General features: G+C 36.8%; 1 protein-coding gene and 1 long non-coding RNA gene across 2 annotated transcripts; one reads left to right on the forward strand and one right to left on the reverse strand.

The window, feature by feature from the left end:
• The first annotated feature begins 3,869 nt into the window (after nt 1-3,869).
• On the forward strand, nt 3,870-11,655 carry LOC119083808. Its single transcript, XR_005088942.1, has 3 exons — nt 3,870-3,988; nt 4,978-4,984; nt 11,645-11,655. It is a non-coding gene; the product is annotated as an uncharacterized LOC119083808 (long non-coding RNA).
• Nucleotides 11,656-13,137: 1,482 nt separating this feature from the next.
• LOC119083798 (protein rolling stone-like) lies at nt 13,138-14,044 on the reverse strand. Its single transcript, XM_037193606.1, has 2 exons — nt 13,979-14,044; nt 13,138-13,919 (listed from the first exon to the last, which is right to left on the reverse strand). The coding sequence occupies exons 1-2, from the start codon at nt 14,003-14,005 to the stop codon at nt 13,173-13,175; spliced, it is 774 nt and encodes a 257-aa protein (XP_037049501.1). The 5' UTR covers nt 14,006-14,044; the 3' UTR covers nt 13,138-13,172.
• Between the last annotated feature and the right edge of the window lie 9,798 nt (nt 14,045-23,842).

Below are 23,842 nucleotides of genomic sequence, written 5' to 3' on the forward strand. Positions count from 1 at the left end.
CACCAAAATTGAATTTGTATGGAGTGGTGAATTTTTTGTATGAAACGTGGTGTGTAACCCGCGTATCTGCATCTGCGTGACCTCCCCAAAGTATACAGCCTTGTTTTTGTGACAGTTAGTGCATAACTCTACTCAATTGCACGTTCAACAGATGACACTACCTTCTAACATTTATATTTTTTTTCAATCTGCTCAATATTTGCTAAGTGATGAGAGTTTGGAAAACCGATATGATCACCTCTGAGCAAATATTTTTAAATCTTACTTAGGCTTTTGTCACTCACATTTTAAAAGTTTGCCTTTCAAACCACCCTACAATCACACAATTTAGCCTCAATACATCATTAACTTGTTAGGCATACAATAACAGTCGCGACGATAATTGAATACAATTCATTGGAATTAAATTCAATATTGTCAAATTTTGATAATTTGTTTTCATTGTGTTTATATACAGAATGCTAAGAATACAACAGGCTGTTTATCTATATACATATAATTGAAATAGCTTATAAGTTATCTAGATCGAATGGAGAACCGTATCTTAGGGCTTGATTTCGACTTAAAAAATTTCGTCGTAATTCGAATTTCTAGTTGCAACCGACAGAAATGCATCACGGAGTTCCCTTACGGCAAACATTTTTAAGTGTAAAACAGACTTCTAGTTCAAGTAGATATGATTAAACGTATTTGTTGCAAAGTAGGCATTTTCTGTGAAACTTCTTAGACCCGTACGAAGTACTGGGGTCTTATAGGTTTACGCATACGTTTGTAACACGTCGAATTGGACTTCCTGAGTAAGGGGAAACCTATTGTGCCAAATCAGTGAAAAACAAAATGTCCGTCTGTCCGTCTGCACGATAACTTGAGTAAAACGCATCCGATTTTGAAAATTCTTTTTTTTCCCGTTTGGTAATGTTAAAAGACAGGCTAAGTTCGAAGATGAGTGATTTTGGATCGACCCCTCCCGAGCTGTGGCCCAATAAGTGCTTTACGGTTTTTCGAAGATATCTCCGGACATTTAAACGCTATACTCGTAAGTGATACGTCAAATAAAAGGTATTTACAATACCGATCGACAAAAAAACGAGCCATCAGAACAGTCGGAGCGTTTGCTGCGACTGAGCCCCGTACAAACCCGTATATCTATTGCGTACGTGACCCTAGTGCGTCTGTCACCCTACTTTGACCGTAAGCCTATGCGCCGGTTAAAGTAGCTAAAGTAAAATTATTATATAATGTGTACATCTTAGAAATTGCGCATAGCCCCGTACGACGTTCCTTTCAAATAAAACAAAAATTTCAAATAGCCCTAAAATTTTAATTTATTGAGTATAAATACACATAGGCCTAGTATCGGCCTCAGTCCGAGGATCCAAATTTATTTTTTTTTTCAACTACATTCTATTCGGCCTTTGATTACCTTCCAAATGAAACAAAAAATACGGAAAACGGATGAAATTTGCTCGAGTTATATGTAAAATACACATAGGGCCCTACTATCGGCCTCAGTCCGAGGATCCAAATTTAATTTTGTTTTTCAACAACATTCTATTCGGCCTTTGATTACCTTCCAAATGACACAAAAATTACGAAAAACGAATGAAATTTACTCGAGTTCTATGTAAAATACACATAGGGCCCTAGTAGCTTTTCACTTCTAAGGCCCTAACTCACGGTCCACTCAACCTATTTTAAAAAACTTTTTTTTCCTGGATTGGTATTGACAATACCTATCATTTGCCGTGTCATTTACATTTCCATCGTTTATTTTGCCATAAATATCACCAAAAGACCTTAAATCACTTAGGTGGCCCTAACTCACGAAGGGCCGACCCGAAAATGCCCATCTTCGAACTTAGCCTCACTATTTTGACTATCTTTCAGGGAAAAAAAATTTTTGAAATCGGATTTGATTTACTCAAGATATCGACGTGACGGACAGACGGACAGATGGACCAAATTTTTATTGCGGATTCGTCATCTATGAACATAGGCAAACACTTTGCCCTTACCGTCTGCTTCGAATTCCATCAATTACACACGGCATCGTAATCCTATAAGCCCCTTCGTACTTCGTACGGGGCTAAAAAGTTTATGGAAATCGGATGACCGACTCGTGAGTTAGACCCCTTGGTGTGAAACAGGCACAGGACGGCAAGCAGTTTTTGCTTGTAGGTCGGCCACATTTGAACATATTTCGTCTGCTTTAGCTTTATTAGATAGGTATTGACTGTACCAATCAGGGAAAAAAAAGTTTTTGAAATTATGTTCTCCGGAGCGTGAGCTGGGTCTCTTGGAGTGAGCTCTTATCTGGCTACTCGGCCGTACAGTGAACGTGGAGTATTTTGTCAATATCTCGAGTAAATTTTGACCGAATTTCATGATTTTTTTTTGTTTAAAAGGTATTAACGAATGTAAAGCGTCGGTACTATTTCCGGTCTCCTAACAAAATGGCTGCCGGTGGCCATATTGGATTTTAATAAAAGTGATATATCTTGGGAAAAATGATACTTAGAGTCTTTCTGTTAACATGGAAATAATTTGTTATGTGTGTGGGGTTTCAGGGATTCCATATACGGACATCTATATATACCTATATTCACCTATATTGAGCTATATACAGGCATATAGAGCTATATAATAGCATATATTTATCTGTGAAATGTTTATTTATAGTGAAATATAGTTAAATATAGCGGTATATAGCGGTTTAAATAGGAATTTATGAAAGTTGACTTCGTACGGTGCTATCTTTATTGCCTCCGGCAATTTATTTGTATATGCTAACAAGGCAAAGAGTGGATAATGCAAGTGATTCTAAAGCGCGAATAGCTTTTCAGTAGAGAATGAAGTAAAAGAAATGAAGAGTTTCACAGTAAAGGCTTTAGATACGAATAGGTGTTTCGTACGGGTCGGCGTTAGCTATGTTTTAATATTGTAACTTAGGATGCGAAGAAATATTTTTTTTGCAATAGATGGCCTTAGACGTCCATCGGGCATGATGGTCTGCTCCAGATGGATGGTAGAGAACTCTTTTTTTCGAACACCGCCAGATTGAGAAGGATTTTCTAACTCTTTTCTTATTTTATGGATAACTGTAAAACCGAGGAAAAGCCGAGGATTGATTTTGTCTTTGGTTACCAGGTCCATCGTTTTTTGATTGAATTCTTTTAAAGAATCCACAGAATCTTTGAGTTACTTAGATGTGTGGAAGGAAAACATTTTTAGAACGACTCAATTTCGATAAAGAAAAAACATGCGTTTTTGAACCTTGCAAATAATTTCACTTTCGACCCGGACATTATTTCGATCTTGAATTCAAAAAATAACTTTATAATTAGTTATTTATGGGAGATACAATTGGTGAGTTAGGTGGAATAAGACGTCTCCAAAAAGACGGCTATACATCTGCATGAGGATGAGTTAGTTTCGATTGTCGTATAGTGACGACCAAAACCTACTCCCAAAATTTAAATCGAATCTAAAGAAGCGTTGAAGTGTTTAGGAGATAGGTCTCTTCCTGGAAACACGGACGAACTAACAAAGTAATTTAGGATTTTTCATTTCGTTAAAAGTACTGAAATCGACCTATTTCGAAATCCAGCTTATTGGAAGATTTATCGCCTGGCCAAATCTTAACCTACTTTAACTCGTTGAACTCGTTCGGATGCCCAGATTAAATGCTAATATTTTCTCCAAAACAGATCAGATCAGATTATTGCTTAATAGATACTAATAAATCATTTCCTTTAAATTTGAGATTAACTTCAGTTCAGAAAAAAAAGATCAGAGGAGAACCTCACTTCCCAATTTGGTATCTACCTTTTTACTTATAATTATGTCAAAGGATTAACCGTTCTACCACAGCTCTGCTACTAGCATGAGCATAAGAAATATTCGAAGGCTAATGCAATCGAAATAGGCCTTGCATTTTCTCGTAAAGATAGGAGTCATGATTTCTTGGTGTGACACAATACATACAATCGTACACGCATACATCTTTGAAATTTGGAGGCTAATTTGACGTTTGTAAAATGAGTGTTTTTAGCTAGTAGCAGTGCTATGCTTCTACACTTTGTCGAACATTTCTAGCAGAGTGTAGTGCACTTACCGTCCCTGTTTGTGACAGTGAAAATGCTTTTACCGTACACATCATGCAAAATGTATTACGTAATTGCTTGTAAGTTATTTGGCTTGTGTGATTACTCCAGTTGAAATCGGCAACTAGGATCGAAAAATTCACTATTTTCTGACCTCACAAGGTAAAAAAAGCGTCTCGGCCACTTTGATGGATGCTGAAATTGTTGTGTAGTAGAGTGTATCTTGTTTACGTTTTGTTGTTGTTTCGGGTCATTGCGCAAAGAACGTCGCTTGTGACTCGACATGAAAGTGGAATCTTTTCATCACTCGTAACAAAGAAATACAATTATTAAATTCGTTTCTTTTTTAAAATAATTTTTGTCGATTAAAAATTGTTGCGAATCTCCTCAGTACAAAAAAACGATTTCGCGAATTTTTTAGCGATCTGAATTCCATTTAACTCACGCTCCCATACCGGTCTTATCTTATCATCTGTACACAAAAACGTCATACATTTAAAGATAACATTTTCACTTTTAGCCAAGGTATTGTTCTCAATGCGTTGTTTTAGTACATCAGTTCCGACTGACACGGCCATTGGTGTATGCATAAAAAAATGTCTTATTTTGATTATGCTGAGTGTGTGAACGAAGGAAGACTTTCGTATATGCAATGTGCATTAAAAGCGGATGAATCGTTAAAAGAACATCAGCGCGGAGAAGTGGATTTAAGACAACAAGAACTAATGAGAGAAGCAATTGAAAAGAAACATTATGAACAGATGGGAAGATATATTGTCTATTGTGTTTTGATATTCGCGTTAGTTGGAATTGTCGGAATAATTGTAAGTCGCATGTGCGGATGTAGAAAAAAGAATCGTGAACGTACTCGCAGTCACAACGTTCGAAATCGTCAACCAACCGAATTCACTGAATTGGAATTGGTCAACGAACAACAGATGCGACCATTGCAGCATCATTCATCAGAAGGCCAGACTCATCGAATGCATCATAATTCAACAACAGCAGCTGAACAACTCATTAATCCGACAGCACCAACTTTACATGATATTCAGAATCCATTAAAAAACAACGAACAAATGACAGACGAGCTGCCTCCAGCTTATGACGACTGCATGAAAACTGTACCGGTTGCGCAGACTATTTAGTATTGTACGAGCCATTCATACTTTATTGTTCAAAATAAATGATGGTCAGTTGATAAGGGGCGTGACGCTAGTCCACTACTACAAAAAAAATCCAAAATTTCTTTTAGGGACTAAAGTTACGGCCACTTTTCGACTTTCCTCCCTTGGCTCTAACGACTCCCGAAGTTTGGATGTTTGGTCAACCGGACGAGTTCTACAAGCTACCACACATCGAAATCGATTAACGTTTGGCCGAGATATTGCAAAGTTTGAGACTTGCATGAAAAATTTCTTGTTTTGACATAACTCAAATTGTCTACGGTCGTTCATATAAAAAACTACGATTTTGTAACTTACATATTTTCCTGACATTTTCAGTATACTTCAATCTTTCATTTTTAAGCCCGTGCGAAGTACTGGGGGCTTATAGAACTATATATGCTGTTTGTAACACGAGGGATTCAAAGCAGACCATAATGTTTCAAAAATCCGAAAAATCGGCGTGTGTAAAATCCCACGGAAAAATCAATCGTTTTTCGAGATTCTTTTTTATTGTTGTGTTAGGAATAGATAGGAGTATAAGATTGGGTACAAGGCAGTTGGATACTTCTCTCGTCACGGTGCCGGCACGGTGCCTAAAGTCAAAAATAGTTTTAAAATACGAAAACCATCTTCATTCCTTAGACCGTCCATTAGTAAAAAGATAAAGTGTTTAATTACAATCAAAATGTAATTTCATGTTAGTTTTCCAGAATTCCAGGAACCAAACTTAAACCACAGAGGTACAAAACATTCAGAACTTTATTGAAAAACATCTTCATTCATGCGTGTCCTGGGCCCATAACCTGTTAGTTTTCCAGATTTCCAGGAACCAAACTTAAACCACAGAGGTACAAAACATTCAGAACTTTATTAAAAAACATATTCATTCCTGCGTGTCCTGGGCCCATAACCTGTTAGTTTTCCAGATTTCCAGGAACCAAACTTAAATCACAGAGGTACAAAACATTCAGAACTTTATTGAAAAACTTCTTCATTCCTGCGTGTCCTGGGCCCATAACCTGTTAGTTTTCCAGATTTCCAGGAACCAAACTTAAATCACAGAGGTACAAAACATTCAGAACTTTATTGAAAAACATCTTCATTCCTGCGTATCCTGGGCCCATAACCTGTTAATTTTCCAGATTTCCAGGAACCAAACTTAAACCACAGAGGTACAAAACATTCAGAACTTTATTGAAAAACATCTTCATTCCTGCGTGTCCTGGACCCATAACCTGTTACTTTTCCAGATTTCCAGGAACCAAACTTAAATCACAGAGGTACAAAACATTCAGAACTTTATTGAAAAACATCTTCATTCCTGCGTGTCCTGGGCCCATAACCTGCTAGTTTTCCAGATTTCCAGGAACCAAACTTAAACCACAGAGGTACAAAACATTCAGAACTTTATTGAAAAACATCTTCATTCCTGCGTGTCCTGGACCCATAACCTGTTACTTTTCCAGATTTCCAGGAACCAAACTTAAATCACAGAGGTACAAAACATTCAGAACTTTATTGAAAAACATCTTCATTCCTGCGTGTCCTGGGCCCATAACCTGTTAGTTTTCCAGATTTCCAGGAACCAAACTTAAATCACAGAGGTACAAAACATTCAGAACTTTATTGAAAAACATCTTCATTCGCTGACTGACTTGTTCACTATGATCAAATCATCAATTGAATTACTTTTCGGTGAACTAGATTTCACCAAATCCAACACACCCCTTTAATTCAATTGATTCACACACCTTCAACTACACACCCAAATGTCCATTGACGAGCAATCCAAAATCGATCCAAGATCGCCTTAGACGTAAATTAAATTCACCAATTTCGTTCACATTTTCTATATTCCAATCCACATTCCACGCCGTAGTCACTGCCATTTTTTTTTTTCACTGCCCGTTTTCGTTTTTCTAACGAATATTAGCTGGACTGTAGCATTGGCTACTCCCAACCAGAGCCGGATTAAGGTTTTCAGCGCAACGGGGCTATTAGTTTTCGAGCGCCAATTACAAAAACATGGCTTTTATTGTTCGTGAACGTATTAAACGTATTAAAAATAATATTAGTGTCGATATCCTGACAATATCCTAACGATCGTTTCGGAGGAATGGTAATAAGAACGTAAACTGGGTTGTAACATTCTGTAGCCTAGCTAAGTTTTACTTCGGTCGTAAATAATTATCTTGACTGAAAATCATGGGTCTGACGAATAATAAACACTCTAAAATGATTGTCCTACTTTGTTCATTCCTATAAAACGATAACTTAAGTAATTTGCCACGGATTTCCATTTTTTTTAATTAAAATTAAAATTAATTAAATTTTTGAGGGTAATTTTCGAAGATAGGTTAAAACGGATGGGCGATGCGATCTCTATGATACTCCCAAAAGAATTTTTGTCTCGTCTATTGATAACAAGATAACTTGAGAATTTCCATTTTTTATCGTCAAGAAATGAAATTCCTGAGGTTAAGTTTGAAGATGAGCTAAAAAGGAACGGGTGATCTCTATGATATTCTCAAAAGAATTTTCGTCTCGAGTAATTCTGAATGTATTTCCAAAAAAGTTTTTGAATCGAGAGGACTGAAATTTCTGAGGCTAGGTTCGTTAATGGAAAGTATTGGAGCAATAATCCAGAATTCATTTCGAAAAGATTTTTTTTGAGTGATTTCGTGGTAAGCTGTTTGTAAAAAAATTGAACGAGTTTCATTTTTGTTCAAAACATAAGCAAGAAATCTTCTTCGTATTTTCGCGTTATGGGATTTTATACACGCAGCTCTCAAGTTACGAATATTTATGGTTACGATAACATGAGAATCGATGGACAGTTTTATGATACAACAATCGATATAACGATATAACAATCGCAAAAATTGATTCAAAAATTCAGTCAGTGAAAGGACCTGACCTACCCGTAAGGTGGGCCTAGTTTTTTTCTTTTTGCTGATATTCGTTTAAAACTGAAAGGAAGTAGAAAGTAACCGCGAGCGAAGCGAGCAAAGAATTTGTAGATTCTTTCCATGAAAGAAACTTTCAAGACTGTGTGTGCAACTTTATTTTTCTTTCATGGTTTCGTGAATGAATTCTTAGACAAAATTCGTCGATACCCTGGATTGATTTTGAATAACAATTTTACATCTGCCATGTTATTACCTCTAAATGACTTTTGTAGGACATTTGCTACTACTAAACGAGTATGCTAAGAGCTGAAATTTCCCGATGATAAAACTGATTTTCTTATCGGAAATAAAATGCCAATCAAGAATTTGAAGTTTAATTTTCCTGATTTCCCAGTATTATGGATACAGTGGATATCAGGAATTTCCAAACAAGAAAATGTAAAAACTGTGATGCCATATCTTTTTAATTGCGCCGCAGGAATTTTTTTTTCAAATATCGGTAAAAGTAGTTTATTTTAACCTGTTATAGACGGCTGTCATCTGTTATCGACAACGACAGCAATAATAAACGACAAGCTTTGACTAATGGGGTCTTATATTGCAAAAAGCATGTTAAAAACAAATGAAGTAAGAGATTTCTGAAATCAATCTCTGAAAATGAAATGATCAAATGAAGTAATAGATCAGATAGTAAAACTGTTAATATGCTTGCCGTCTGTGACAGGTTAATGAAACCAGTAAACTAAACACGATTCATTATTAATTTTCCAGCGCCACTTTTATCCAGCGCCAAGGGGCTAAGCCCCTAAAGCCCATCGTGTTAACCCGGCTCTGCTCCCAATACCACTAATACCGCTGTACTCGTCTGTTGATTCCTTTATAACAATGTTCCGTTATTTTAGTTTCATATTTCTGATTCTGTACTTCCGATTCTGTTCTTCCAATTCCGTAGTTTCCAATTCCGTAGGTTCCAATTCCGTAGGTTCCAATTCCGTAGTTCCCAATTCCGTAGGTTCCAATTCCGTAGTTTCCAATTCCGTAGTTTCCGATTCTGTAGTTGCAATTCCGCATTTTCGATTCCGTGACTTTCATTTGTATTTTTTCTTTGCTTCTATTTCTGATTCTTTCCGAATTCATTCATTCCTGCGTGTCCTGGGCCCATAACCTGTTAGTTTTTCAGATTTCCAGGAACCAAACTTAAACCACAGAGGTACAAAACATTCAGAATTTTATTGAAAAACATCTTCATTCGCTGAATGTTACAAGTAGAATAGTGGATGAACAAAGACAGCGTGGGGTCTAACAAAACAAATGATAGCTGGCTCCATACTCAAATTAATCTACTGATACACGAAAATGAAATTTGCCGTAAGTTATTAATAGTTCAGTTCTTATAGTTGATAAACTTTTGAATTTTATAATCTTAATCAAGGAAATTCAATGGCACATGAAAGCTCCTCTCAGGACTCTACTCAGGTCAATCCTTTATTGTCAGATGAGAACGATGAAGTTAGTATTATATCCACATGTGAAGCTTCTTAAGAAACTTCTCAAATTATCTTGAATAAACTGCTCGTGATTCGGCTACCGCTACTACTTTCGAACTTGTTTATGTTTCCGATATCATTGTATTACAACCAGTACAAAATGGTGGTAGCTAATTTCAATTTTTTCGCTACTCTCATAAGCCATGTGGAACATATCTTAGCTTCGTCTCATCAGAATGTTTCAACGTGTCAACACCAACGCAAGAAGATCGAAAATACAACAACAAAAACGTTATAAAACGTCAAAATTACATTCGATGATGATGAGTGGAACAAAATGATTGATAACAAGAGAGATTTTGTCGAAGAGGTGTCTTTCAATAACAAAAGAAAACGTTTCCAACTAAATGTGACTTCAACTGCTTCAAGAAATACAGCGGATCATCGACTTTGACCATAATGTTTAAATGTAAAAAGTGTTCAAAAGAGGTAAAATTTACTGCTTGTATTACAAAAACGTTCACACTGTTCAGTTCTGGCACACCAACACAGTGTTTTTAACAGATCCTTTTTAAGTTTTCAATATAATTTTTTCACTAAACGGCAGCCGTGAAAGATAACACGGCTGGTTCAAATCAATATTTTTCGATGATCGAACAGTAAAAAGTGGTAATACTCGAAAATTCGTAAAAATTATTCTGAAAAGTCAGCATATCGTCAATAAAATGGCGAACAATACTATAAGATTTGCAGTGTGACGTGAAATGTAATTTCAATAAAAAAGGTTAGCTCATCCGCTTTTAGACGGACACACTCTTGAAGTAGTTGTAAAAAAACGGAGTCTAACAACACTGTAGTCAATATTTGATTTTAGGCTAAATATGTCAAAAACCTAAAGTAAAAGTAGTTTGCGAACATGGTTATAGCAGAAGAGCAATTCGGATTTCGTTCTCCCACCCATCGAGTCAAAAGGGTTGTACATATCATCAGAATCAACAAACGAAAAAGTAGGGCCGCTGGATTGATTTTTTCGACATTGAGAAAGTGTGCGACTCCGTCTGGCACGACAGATTTTTAATAAACTCAACGGATATTGGGTTCCGAAATACCTTTTAAAGTTGATTAAGTCTTTCGTTAGTGATCGGAAGTTTCTAATTGCTGTGAAGAGCTGTCTGTCCACACTGCGGACTTCAAGAAGCCAACAAATTGCTTAATGGCCTTCTACGCTGATGATAGAGTGGCTCGTCGTCAAAAAACTTCATTTATTAACTTTTTTTAATAAGGGAGGGACTTATCGATTTTATTCGCGATTTCTTGTCAAATATCAATAGAAATACGAAAAATAAGAAACTCGTACATCGGGCATCCTCAAAATATTGTCTCATTTAAAAGATTTTACAAAAAGAAAATCGATGAAAATAGCACTTCCCACTCAATTTCACACCCAAATCACATCCACCTTGAACTTAGTAAAATATGGTTTAACGAAGAAAATCATCGTAAAAGTCGTTCATCGGAACATATGATTATAGTTTTTCAAACGTCAAATCGCCAACACAAAAATGTAGTGTTTGTTGTGAAAATGTCATAATTTCGGTGATTTCGGTGTGATTTAATTCAGATTTTGTGAGGAAATGTGCTTCTTGTGTTGTTTTTAACAGTTCACTTATCGGTTGACTTAAAATATTCGTCGAAGCAACCAAAATTATGAAAAAAAATTTATGACCAATCATGTAAACAAACAACAATATTGTCGTTTGGTGGGACGTGAGTTGCAGAAGAGATGACCCAGTAGAAATAAAATGACGGCGGTAATCTTAAAAATTACGTTTTAGCGGAAACGTTTTGCTTTAAATGTGTATCCGTTTCCGGTAAAATAAATTAGTGCGAAAGCAACTACTTTTCATGAGCTTTATAATAACACCTTTAGTTAGGGGTGGGTCACATCCCTTATTGATGTCTTAGGACTATTAAAGACATTTCAAAAAGCCTGTCAATATGACACTGTCTCCCTGCTGGATATAAAACAAAAAAAACGAGATCTATTCGCTAAATTAGAAAGCGATGAACTTGATGTAGGCTGGGAACAGCTATTTTTGAAAGATTTTATCGAAACCGGTAGTAACTTTCACTTATATGGTATTCCGTTGAAAAAAGGACAAGGTCGAATGACTTGCTCGCTTACGTCTGCGAACCGAGAATTCATACTACAGAAATTAGTCGGGCATCTAAAGATTAGACTTGGTATCGATGACACGTTGGAACAGAAGTTGAAGCCACTAATCGAAATAAACAACTCTGTAACAAGTGAAGACCTTCGGCAGTGCCATTCCTTTATTCTGCCCGATTATGACGAAAGCCATTTTTACATCGAATACAACAGGGCTGCCGAATTATTGAAAGATTTTGATGGAAATACAACACAAACTACACGAACTTTGCCCAGGTGAATTGACAACAATCAAATGTGGTTTAGCGAGAATTTCTGCAGCGAAACCGCATTCGGCGGATGTTGAGAGATTAATTAGTGAGTTTCAGTTATTTAAATTTTAATTGGTCACATTGTTTAATCTTCAGATATGTATAACAAATTCAAAGACACGGCCCGATCATCACTTGGCCCTTCAGCACTATTTAATTATCTGTATGTGAACATGAATATGCCATGTTTAGAAGAATTTGAAACCCGACCCGCCATTGAATTTTGGTTAACGAAAAAAAGAAGACGGCCACAGTCGAACCCGAGAAGCCGGAAACAAAACTGGTATAAGGGCGTTTTCAAGGACGCAGGAATGAAATATGTATCTAAGTATAAAATCCAATTTTAATTTTAAAATGTGCATCTCACTTTAGAGACGATTACCAAAATAAACAAAGATTTTGAATATGCATTCACGCAATGAAACTCGCCAAAATTTTTATAAATCTGCAAAAAATTCACAAAAATTTGCAAAATTCACAAAAATTTGCAAAATTCACAAAAATTTGCAAAATTCACAAAAATTTGCAAAATTCACAAAAATTTGCAAAATTCACAAAAATTTGCAAAATTCACAAAAATTTGCAAAATTCACAAAAATTTGCAAAATTCACCCATAAATTCTACATAATAGGCCCTGGTAGCTAAGCAGGACTTGAGACCAGCAACAAATGTTAAAGAAAATGGACGACTCAGCTTAACGCAGCTAAAACTCAATTCCCGTTCAACAAATCGCCTAAACGAATTCAAAATTCACCGCCGATGTTCCAACGAGAAGAAATAAAATTAATAAAAACCGCTTCGTATCTCGGATTTGAATTGGATGAATTGGACGAAAAACTTACTTTTAAACAGCTACCGTCAAAACAGCTGAAAAAACCACGAAGTGCTTAAGGAGCCTCTCTATCCGTTGCTGTCAAAAAATTCATGGCTAATTTTGTGCAACAGGGATACCTAAATACTCAAGATAAGTAAAAATGTTTTCTTTCTGCTAAATTATGTATTTTGAGTCAGTCTCATTTAAGCTACACAATTGATTGCTCATGGCAGCTCTTCCCATTAACCTCCATAACTTCCTTAGGCGATTTATACTTGGTATACAAATAACATCGAACAGTGATTGAAAACGTTACGAATAAGTGAACTAATACAAACGACGCGCTCAGCAACAATGTTGACTTAATTGCTACTGTTGTGTTGTTAGTCCAATCCAAGCTAGGATAAATGTAAGCCTTATAATGTCTATTCAATCCTCCGAGAAGCTGGTACGGTAAACTGAACAATATTAAGTAAACAATTCCGAACGCCAGCGGATAAATCAGATGCCCATATCTAGGCGGTCGTGCATGTATAAAAGTATCTGCGAATAATATTACTGAGTTACCAGCATGTGTTAGCACATCATTTAGCCCTGCATCTCGACCATCATAGCTCGGCCAATAAGCCAACGAAACGGAAATGCTGACAACGGGTGACAAAGTTGATAGAAACCAATGTGTTTCGAGCAATTTTCCCATTCGATTTGTTTCACGTTCATTGTCCATGTCAAGTGTGTTACTGTTGTTGTAATGACGTGTTATTACAATGGCACCGAACAGTGATGAAAGTGCATTCAACATCACATTCCAGTTGGTTAAGTAGATTAAATAAAAATCAACTTGTTTGCACTCACTGGCGGTGTAAATCGATAGAATCAAGACGAACGTGAAGTAGGTGGCTAATGTCCAGGCGTAAATTAAGTATTTCAGACATCCATTCGTATTGCTTTGCCACTAAAAAGTTTCATTTGTTAATGCACACAAATCGAAAACGAATGATTTTAATAACGTACTTGAGACACAACGAAACAACGTGGCATTCCATATTCAAAACTAACATTCAACCGCTTCGTACAACTCATTATTGCTGACTGGTTTCTTCCCATAAAAATGTAAGCAAACATCGGTCAGCATTTCGTGAACTCAGTATAAACATCAATTGAATAGTTTGCTGGGTGTTGTAAAAGATCACTTTAAACAAAATTGTTTGAAGAGACACTCCAACGTGTTTAAACCGCATGCAGTAGTTCCATATATTAATCACTAAATTCAAATTTGGTGTTGTTTTGTTGCGACTTTGAGTGCGACTAACAAGTACTTGTAGATTGAAATTAGTAGATTATGCGGGCTCAATGGGAAACAAGTTATTACACATAGGCAAATTGTGCGACTCCAAGTAGAGCAATGAGCCAACCAGAAGATTTAAAACGGTTTTTTAACGTGGCTCCCGATGGGACCTGGCTCGAGGCATGAATTCAATTTGGTTAGAAAAACGTTCGTAAAATTTCTTTCTCTTGGCTGAGCATGCCGAACTCATGAACTCCCTAACATTTCCGTTAATGATTTGAAAACGTGTATGCAGTTGCCAGCGGTGAAACGAAAACGAAAGTGAAAAGAGTCATCACCATCACTGTCAAAACCGAAAACAATGAGATTTTTCCTGAATTATCAGAACGGTCGATGCACAGCCCAGCCAATTGGAAAAAATAAATACGACATGCCTCAGCGAATCGCCCGTTATCTTCGCCTTAATCAGCCGGAAAAATACACGGGTGCGAGGTATCAATGGGTGCGTCAACACATCGAACTGATTTGCTGAAAATAGCCGAAAGAACGTCCGATTTTTCTGATAGAGTTCGTAGATACATATCGAAAATGTCGCTATCTAGACCGAATGCAGCATGAATTTCTCGAAAACCTGAAAACTAAAAAAATGATTATTGCAAACGTTGACTTTGGGCAAAATTACACTTTTCACATACAAGATGAAGTCACGGAGATCACATATGTTGTAAAATATCAGATCCCAACAAAAATCTCTTCGAGAAAAGTGTGACGCAGTCTTTGAAGTACAATTTCTAAAATGAATGATATCGCTAGAGTTGACGCTTTCAGCTTCGTTACGCAAAAATTAAATTTTACACCCAATTTTAGTTCAAACAAGCTGGCTTAGTTTTTCTCATCATCTGCCAAATAATTTTTACCAAAAAAAATTTGACTGGAAACAACCAAAATTTTACCAAAAAAATCTGCGTCGCATGTGGCAGATAAATTTTCTTGCTCGTTTGTTCCTGAACATTTGCCACTTTGCGACGCAGATTTTTTTGGTAAAATTTTGGTTGTTTCCAGTCAATTTTTTTTTTTTTAATTATTTGGCAGATGATGAGAAAAACTAAGCCAGCTTGTTTGAACTAAAATTGGGTGTAAAATTTAATTTTTGCGTAACGAAGCTGAAAGCGTCAACTCTAGCGATATCATTCATTTTAGAAATTGTACTTCAAAGACTGCGTCGCACTTTTCTCGAAGAGATTTTTGTTGGGATATCAGTCGTTTTAGAAGTTTTAGAACACTGCTTTTTATAACAGTTTATAACAGAAATTCTTAAACTCGGCAAAATTTGAAAATTTGACGAAATTCGAAAATTTGACGAAATTCGAAAATTTGACAAAAATCGAAAATTTAACGAAATTCGAAAATTTGACAAAAATCAAAAATTTGACGAAAATCGAAAATTTGACGAAATTTGAAAATTTGACGAAAATTGAAAATTTGACGAAGAAAGTAACTCTATCTGCCACCATTCAAGAAATATCTCCAAAACGAATTGACCCACCCATTTCCAGCTTTCGACATTTTTCACAAATGCCCTTCTTTTCTACTCGTAAAACTCTGAGACTTTGCCGAAGAAAGTAACTCTCTATCTGCCACCATTCAAGAAATACCTCTAAAAACATAATTGACCCACCCATTTCCAACTTTCGACATTTTTCATATATGCGCCTCTGTTCTACTCGTAAAACTCTGAGACTGCCGAAGAAAGTAACTCTCTATCTTTCATAACCCAAAAAAATATTAGTTACTTCATCCTACTCCTACGCTCGAGTAGCTCAAAATTTGGTCACTCTAATCACTCTAGCTCAAACGAATCTGCCCCGATTTTTTTAATTATTTTTTTGTTCGAATCGTGTTACGAATACCTTTCATTTGATGGGTCGCACGCCTCTGTAGGTTTCAATACAGCTAAGCTACAGCCGAAAACGCGTTCCGGACCCTCGAAAACCACACTCAGAAACCACTTCGAGGCCAATAAAACAAAATTCTGGTTTTTCCTGGGGTAATGGCGTATCACAATTTCATTTTTATGCCCACCCTGAGGTTCCTGCAAAATTTCATGGAGATTGGCTGACTAGTTTCCGAGATCGACCGTTGATAGATAGACAGATAGATAGAAACATACAGAGTAAGTTGAAAGATTTTGATTGTTTGGGAAAAGTCATTTTGGTGCATTTTCTATCAAAATGACCAACTTCAAAACGATGTATCTCCGGCAATTTTAAAGTTACATAGTCGAGTGATAGCTCGTTTTGCTCGTATTTGAATTGCGCGAAAAAGATAGAATAGGATTTGTGGTGATACAGGCCAAAGGAAAGAAACTTAAATTCTCGCCTATATATAGTTGCCGCGTCTCAAAAAATTTTCTTCGTTCTTTTTTGGAAGTTAGACTGCGTCAAGTCCTCCGCTAACGCTCCGGACATGATTGTCTCGACCACAATTGAGATCACATTTTACTGTTTTCATCACGGAGTCATGACCGAAGTAGCAAAGGTGGTGGAAGGGCTAGAAAAAGTACACCTAGTGACTGATGGCAGTGCACAGTATAAGGGTTGTAAGAGTTTTTACAATCTTTTATTTCATTATAAAGACTACGGTGCCACCGCTCATAACAAGTCTAGTTGTGATGCAGCATCAGGAATATGTAAGCACAACGCACGAAAAGCGAGTAAAAGGGGTGCGAAAAAAGCTACCCCATTCGATATTTCTCTATGTGGTAGTGTCGAAGGAACGAATAGAACAATTTGCATCAGCGATATGAAAAGGCCAAACCCATTCCAGGAAGCCGGTATGGACACTCCTTTGCTGCCGTAATTTGCATAACGGACTTTTGTTTAAATTTTCACTAGGTCCGTTATGCAAATTACGGCAGTTTGTACCTTCTGCGGAATGGCCAAAATATTATAGCGAAACAGTTTTAATCGTCAGAAAAGTGTACGGAACACTCAATTTTTAAGTGTGAAAAATGATGAGACATGTGGTGACGTTAAGTTACAGAAATCAATCTAATATCACTTTTCGTGGGGGTACGTGTGAAGTACAAAACAAACATTTAGATTGTTCCGCTAGTTTCCGGCAATGCTAGAAATACTTTTCGAGGAATTTCCAGTTGAAATGTGGATTAGCAATTCTGCTTTGTTGTGCACGAACCGATTCTTACCTCTGGAAGGTTTTACAAGCTACAAAATGAAGACTACGAAAAAACTTGTCAATTGTATAGCAACCTATGCATGTTTTGTGTCGTTGAATAGCTGAGACCAGCAGTAATCAGGCAAAACTGCTTGTGGATGCACAGAAACCGTTAAAAATTCGCCGCAATAGTAGAAAATTTACCCACATTTTCAACTACCCATTTTCAACTACGACTTCGTACATTCCGTGGAGACGACGCCATAACAAAGTACTTTTTAACGTTTTTCGACCACCTCTCTCACAAGGCACAAAAGCACCGTGGAATTTTCAAAAAAATATTTTTGGCTTGTAAAGACCTATATCTAGGCACATATACAAAACAAGGCATCAGAACAGTCGGAGCGTTTGCTGCGACTTAGCCCCGTACGACCCGTAATCCTATTTCGCCCGTAACCATAATACGTCCGTAGCCGTAATACGCCCGGAACCCTAATACGTCTACAACCCTCTAATGCGTCTGTTACCAAAATGCAAGTCAAGTTGGGCATGGTCAAATTTACTGAAAGTGTTCATTTTTAAAATTGCGCATAGCGCAATTACGAAAGCCCGTACGAAGTACCTCTCAAATAAAACCAACAATTTACGACATTATTTTAGAAACCCAAAATTTTTTGCCATCATTCTATTCGGCATTCAATTATCTCTCAAATGAAACAAAATCTAGCAAAGTCGGATGAGATTTATTTGATTTATGTGCAAAAAACACTTTGGGCCGAGTAGCGGCCTTAGCCCAAGAGCCCAAATTTGAAACTTTTTTTGCCATCATTCTATTCGGCATTCAATTATCTCTCAAATGAAACAAAATCTAGCAAAATCGGATGAGATTTATTCGATTTATGTGCAAAAAACACTTAGGGCCGAGTAGCGGCCTTAGTCCAAGGGCCCAAATTTGAAACTTTTTTTGCCATCATTCTATTCGGCATTCAATTATCTCTCAAATGAAACAAAATCTAGCAAAATCGGATGAGATTTATTCGATTTATGTGCAAAAAACACTTAGGGCCGAGTAGCGGCCTTAGCCCAAGGGCCCAAATTTGAAACTTTTTTTGCCATCATTCTATTCGGAATTCAATTATCTCTCAAATGAAACAAAAACTAGCAAAATCGGATGAGATTTATTCGATTTATGTGCAAAAAACACTTTGGGCCGAGTAGCGGCCTTAGTCCAAGGGCCCAAATTTGAAACTTTTTTTGCCATCATTCTATTCGGAATTCAATTATCTCTCAAATGAAACAAAAACTAGCAAAATCGGATGAGATTTATTCGATTTATGTGCAAAAAACACTTAGGGCCGAGTAGCGGCCTTAGCCCAAGGGCCCAAATTTGAAACTTTTTTTGCCATCATTCTATTCGGCATTCAATTATCTCTCAAATGAAACAAAATCTAGCAAAATCAGATGAGATTTATTCGATTTATGTGCAAAAAACACTTAGGGCCGAGTAGCGGCCTTAGTCCAAGGGCCCAAATTTGAAACTTTTTTTGCCATCATTCTATTCGGAATTCAATTATCTCTCAAATGAAACAAAAACTAGCAAAATCGGATGAGATTTATTCGATTTATGTGCAAAAAACACTTAGGGCCGAGTAGCGGCCTTAGCCCAAGGGCCCAAATTTGAAACTTTTTTTGCCATCATTCTATTCGGAATTCAATTATCTCTCAAATGAAACAAAATCTAGCAAAATCGGATGAGATTTATTCGATTTATGTGCAAAAAACACTTAGGGCCGAGTAGCGGCCTTAGTCCAAGGGCCCAAATTTGAAACTTTTTTTGCCATCATTCTATTCGGAATTCAATTATCTCTCAAATGAAACAAAAACTAGCAAAATCGGATGAGATTTATTCGATTTATGTGCAAAAAACACTTAGGGCCGAGTAGCGGCCTTAGCCCAAGGGCCCAAATTTGAAACTTTTTTTGCCATCATTCTATTCGGCATTCAATTATCTCTCAAATGAAACAAAATCTAGCAAAATCGGATGAGATTTATTCGATTTATGTGCAAAAAACACTTAGGGCCGAGTAGCGGCCTTAGTCCAAGGGCCCAAATTTGAAACTTTTTTTGCCATCATTCTATTCGGAATTCAATTATCTCTCAAATGAAACAAAAACTAGCAAAATCGGATGAGATTTATTCGATTTATGTGCAAAAAACACTTAGGGCCGAGTAGCGGCCTTAGCCCAAGGGCCCAAATTTGAAACTTTTTTTGCCATCATTCTATTCGGAATTCAATTATCTCTCAAATGAAACAAAATCTAGCAAAATCGGATGAGATTTATTCGATTTATGTGCAAAAAACACTTAGGGCCGAGTAGCGGCCTTAGCCCAAGGGCCCAAATTTGAAACTTTTTTTGCCATCATTCTATTCGGCATTCAATTATCTCTCAAATGAAACAAAATCTAGCAAAATCGGATGAGATTTATTCGATTTATGTGCAAAAAACACTTAGGGCCGAGTAGCGGCCTTAGTCCAAGGGCCCAAATTTGAAACTTTTTTTGCCATCATTCTATTCGGAATTCAATTATCTCTCAAATGAAACAAAAACTAGCAAAATCGGATGAGATTTATTCGATTTATGTGCAAAAAACACTTAGGGCCGAGTAGCGGCCTTAGCCCAAGGGCCCAAATTTGAAACTTTTTTTGCCATCATTCTATTCGGCATTCAATTATCTCTCAAATGAAACAAAATCTAGCAAAATCGGATGAGATTTATTCGATTTATGTGCAAAAAACACTTAGGGCCGAGTAGCGGCCTTAGTCCAAGGGCCCAAATTTGAAACTTTTTTTGCCATCATTCTATTCGGAATTCAATTATCTCTCAAATGAAACAAAAACTAGCAAAATCAGATGAGATTTATTCGATTTATGTGCAAAAAACACTTTGGGCCGAGTAGCGGCCTTAGCCCAAGGGCCCAAATTTGAAACTTTTTTTGCCATCATTCTATTCGGCATTCAATTATCTCTCAAATGAAACAAAATCTAGCAAAATCGGATGAGATTTATTCGATTTATGTGCAAAAAACACTTAGGGCCGAGTAGCGGCCTTAGCCCAAGGGCCCAAATTTGAAACTTTTTTTGCCATCATTCTATTCGGAATTCAATTATCTCTCAAATGAAACAAAATCTAGCAAAATCGGATGAGATTTATTCGATTTATGTGCAAAAAACACTTAGGGCCGAGTAGCGGCCTTAGCCCAAGGGCCCAAATTTGAAACTTTTTTTGCCATCATTCTATTCGGCATTCAATTATCTCTCAAATGAAACAAAATCTAGCAAAATCGGATGAGATTTATTCGATTTATGTGCAAAAAACACTTAGGGCCGAGTAGCGGCCTTAGTCCAAGGGCCCAAATTTGAAACTTTTTTTGCCATCATTCTATTCGGAATTCAATTATCTCTCAAATGAAACAAAAACTAGCAAAATCGGATGAGATTTATTCGATTTATGTGCAAAAAACACTTAGGGCCGAGTAGCGGCCTTAGCCCAAGGGCCCAAATTTGAAACTTTTTTTGCCATCATTCTATTCGGAATTCAATTATCTCTCAAATGAAACAAAATCTAGCAAAATCGGATGAGATTTATTCGATTTATGTGCAAAAAACACTTAGGGCCGAGTAGCGGCCTTAGCCCAAGGGCCCAAATTTGAAACTTTTTTTGCCATCATTCTATTCGGCATTCAATTATCTCTCAAATGAAACAAAATCTAGCAAAATCGGATGAGATTTATTCGATTTATGTGCAAAAAACACTTAGGGCCGAGTAGCGGCCTTAGCCCAAGGGCCCAAATTTGAAACTTTTTTTGCCATCATTCTATTCGGAATTCAATTATCTCTCAAATGAAACAAAATCTAGCAAAATCGGATGAGATTTATTCGATTTATGTGCAAAAAACACTTAGGGCCGAGTAGCGGCCTTAGCCCAAGGGCCCAAATTTGAAACTTTTTTTGCCATCATTCTATTCGGCATTCAATTATCTCTCAAATGAAACAAAATCTAGCAAAATCGGATGAGATTTATTCGATTTATGTGCAAAAAACACTTAGGGCCGAGTAGCGGCCTTAGTCCAAGGGCCCAAATTTGAAACTTTTTTTGCCATCATTCTATTCGGAATTCAATTATCTCTCAAATGAAACAAAAACTAGCAAAATCAGATGAGATTTATTCGATTTATGTGCAAAAAACACTTAGGGCCGAGTAGCGGCCTTAGCCCAAGGGCCCAAATTTGAAACTTTTTTTGCCATCATTCTATTCGGCATTCAATTATCTCTCAAATGAAACAAAATCTAGCAAAATCGGATGAGATTTATTCGATTTATGTGCAAAAAACACTTAGGGCCGAGAAGCGGCCTTAGTCCAAGAGACCAAATTTGAAACTTTTTTCGCCACGTTCTTTTCGGTATTCAATTACCTTCCATAAAAAACTAAATCTAGCAAAATCGGATGAGATTTATTCGATTTATGTGCAAAAAACACTTAGGGCCGAGTAGCGGCCTTAGTCCAAGGGCCCAAATTTGAAACTTTTTTTGCCATCATTCTATTCGGAATTCAATTATCTCTCAAATGAAACAAAAACTAGCAAAATCAGATGAGATTTATTCGATTTATGTGCAAAAAACACTTTGGGCCGAGTAGCGGCCTTAGTCCAAGGGCCCAAATTTGAAACTTTTTTTGCCATCATTCTATTCGGAATTCAATTATCTCTCAAATGAAACAAAAACTAGCAAAATCAGATGAGATTTATTCGATTTATGTGCAAAAAACACTTAGGGCCGAGTAGCGGCCTTAGTCCAAGGGCCCAAATTTGAAACTTTTTTTGCCATCATTCTATTCGGAATTCAATTATCTCTCAAATGAAACAAAAACTAGCAAAATCAGATGAGATTTATTCGATTTATGTGCAAAAAACACTTAGGGCCGAGTAGCGGCCTTAGCCCAAGGGCCCAAATTTGAAACTTTTTTTGCCATCATTCTATTCGGCATTCAATTATCTCTCAAATGAAACAAAATCTAGCAAAATCGGATGAGATTTATTCGATTTATGTGCAAAAAACACTTAGGGCCGAGAAGCGGCCTTAGTCCAAGAGACCAAATTTGAAACTTTTTTCGCCACGTTCTTTTCGGTATTCAATTACCTTCCATAAAAAACTAAATCTAGCAAAATCGGATGAGATTTATTCGATTTATGTGCAAAAAACGGTTGCTAGGAATCTCGCGCCGCGTCATTCACAATAATTCAAATTTTGACATATTTTGTATAAGGAAGATGTCACTTTGTGAGTTATTGTGAATGACGCGGCGCGAGATTCCCTAACACCGCAAAAAACACTTAGGGCCGAGTAGCGGCCTTAGCCCAAGGGCCCAAATTTGAAACTTTTTTTGCCATCATTCTATTCGGCATTCAATTATCTCTCAAATGAAACAATATCTAGCAAAATCGGATGAGATTTATTCGATTTATGTGCAAAAAACACTTAGGGCCGAGAATCGGCCAGAGACCAAATTTGAAACTTTTTTCGCCACGTTCTTTTCAGTATTCAATTACCTTCCATAAAAAACAAAATCTAGCAAAATCAGATGAGATTTATTTGATTTATGTGCAAAAAACACTTAGGGCCGAGTAGCGGCCTTAGCCCAAGGGCCCAAATTTGAAACTTTTTTTGCCATCATTCTATTCGGCATTCAATTATCTCTCAAATGAAACAAAATCTAGCAAAATCGGATGAGATTTATTCGATTTATGTGCAAAAAACACTTAGGGCCGAGTAGCGGCCTTAGTCCAAGGGCCCAAATTTGAAACTTTTTTTGCCATCATTCTATTCGGAATTCAATTATCTCTCAAATGAAACAAAAACTAGCAAAATCAGATGAGATTTATTCGATTTATGTGCAAAAAACACTTAGGGCCGAGTAGCGGCCTTAGCCCAAGGGCCCAAATTTGAAACTTTTTTTGCCATCATTCTATTCGGCATTCAATTATCTCTCAAATGAAACAAAATCTAGCAAAATCGGATGAGATTTATTCGATTTATGTGCAAAAAACACTTAGGGCCGAGAAGCGGCCTTAGTCCAAGAGACCAAATTTGAAACTTTTTTCGCCACGTTCTTTTCGGTATTCAATTACCTTCCATAAAAAACTAAATCTAGCAAAATCGGATGAGATTTATTCGATTTATGTGCAAAAAACACTTAGGGCCGAGTAGCGGCCTTAGTCCAAGGGCCCAAATTTGAAACTTTTTTTGCCATCATTCTATTCGGAATTCAATTATCTCTCAAATGAAACAAAAACTAGCAAAATCAGATGAGATTTATTCGATTTATGTGCAAAAAACACTTTGGGCCGAGTAGCGGCCT

Source organism: Bradysia coprophila, unplaced genomic scaffold, assembly GCF_014529535.1.
Source record: "Bradysia coprophila strain Holo2 unplaced genomic scaffold, BU_Bcop_v1 contig_70, whole genome shotgun sequence".
In the NCBI taxonomy this organism is placed as follows: domain Eukaryota; kingdom Metazoa; phylum Arthropoda; class Insecta; order Diptera; family Sciaridae; genus Bradysia; species Bradysia coprophila.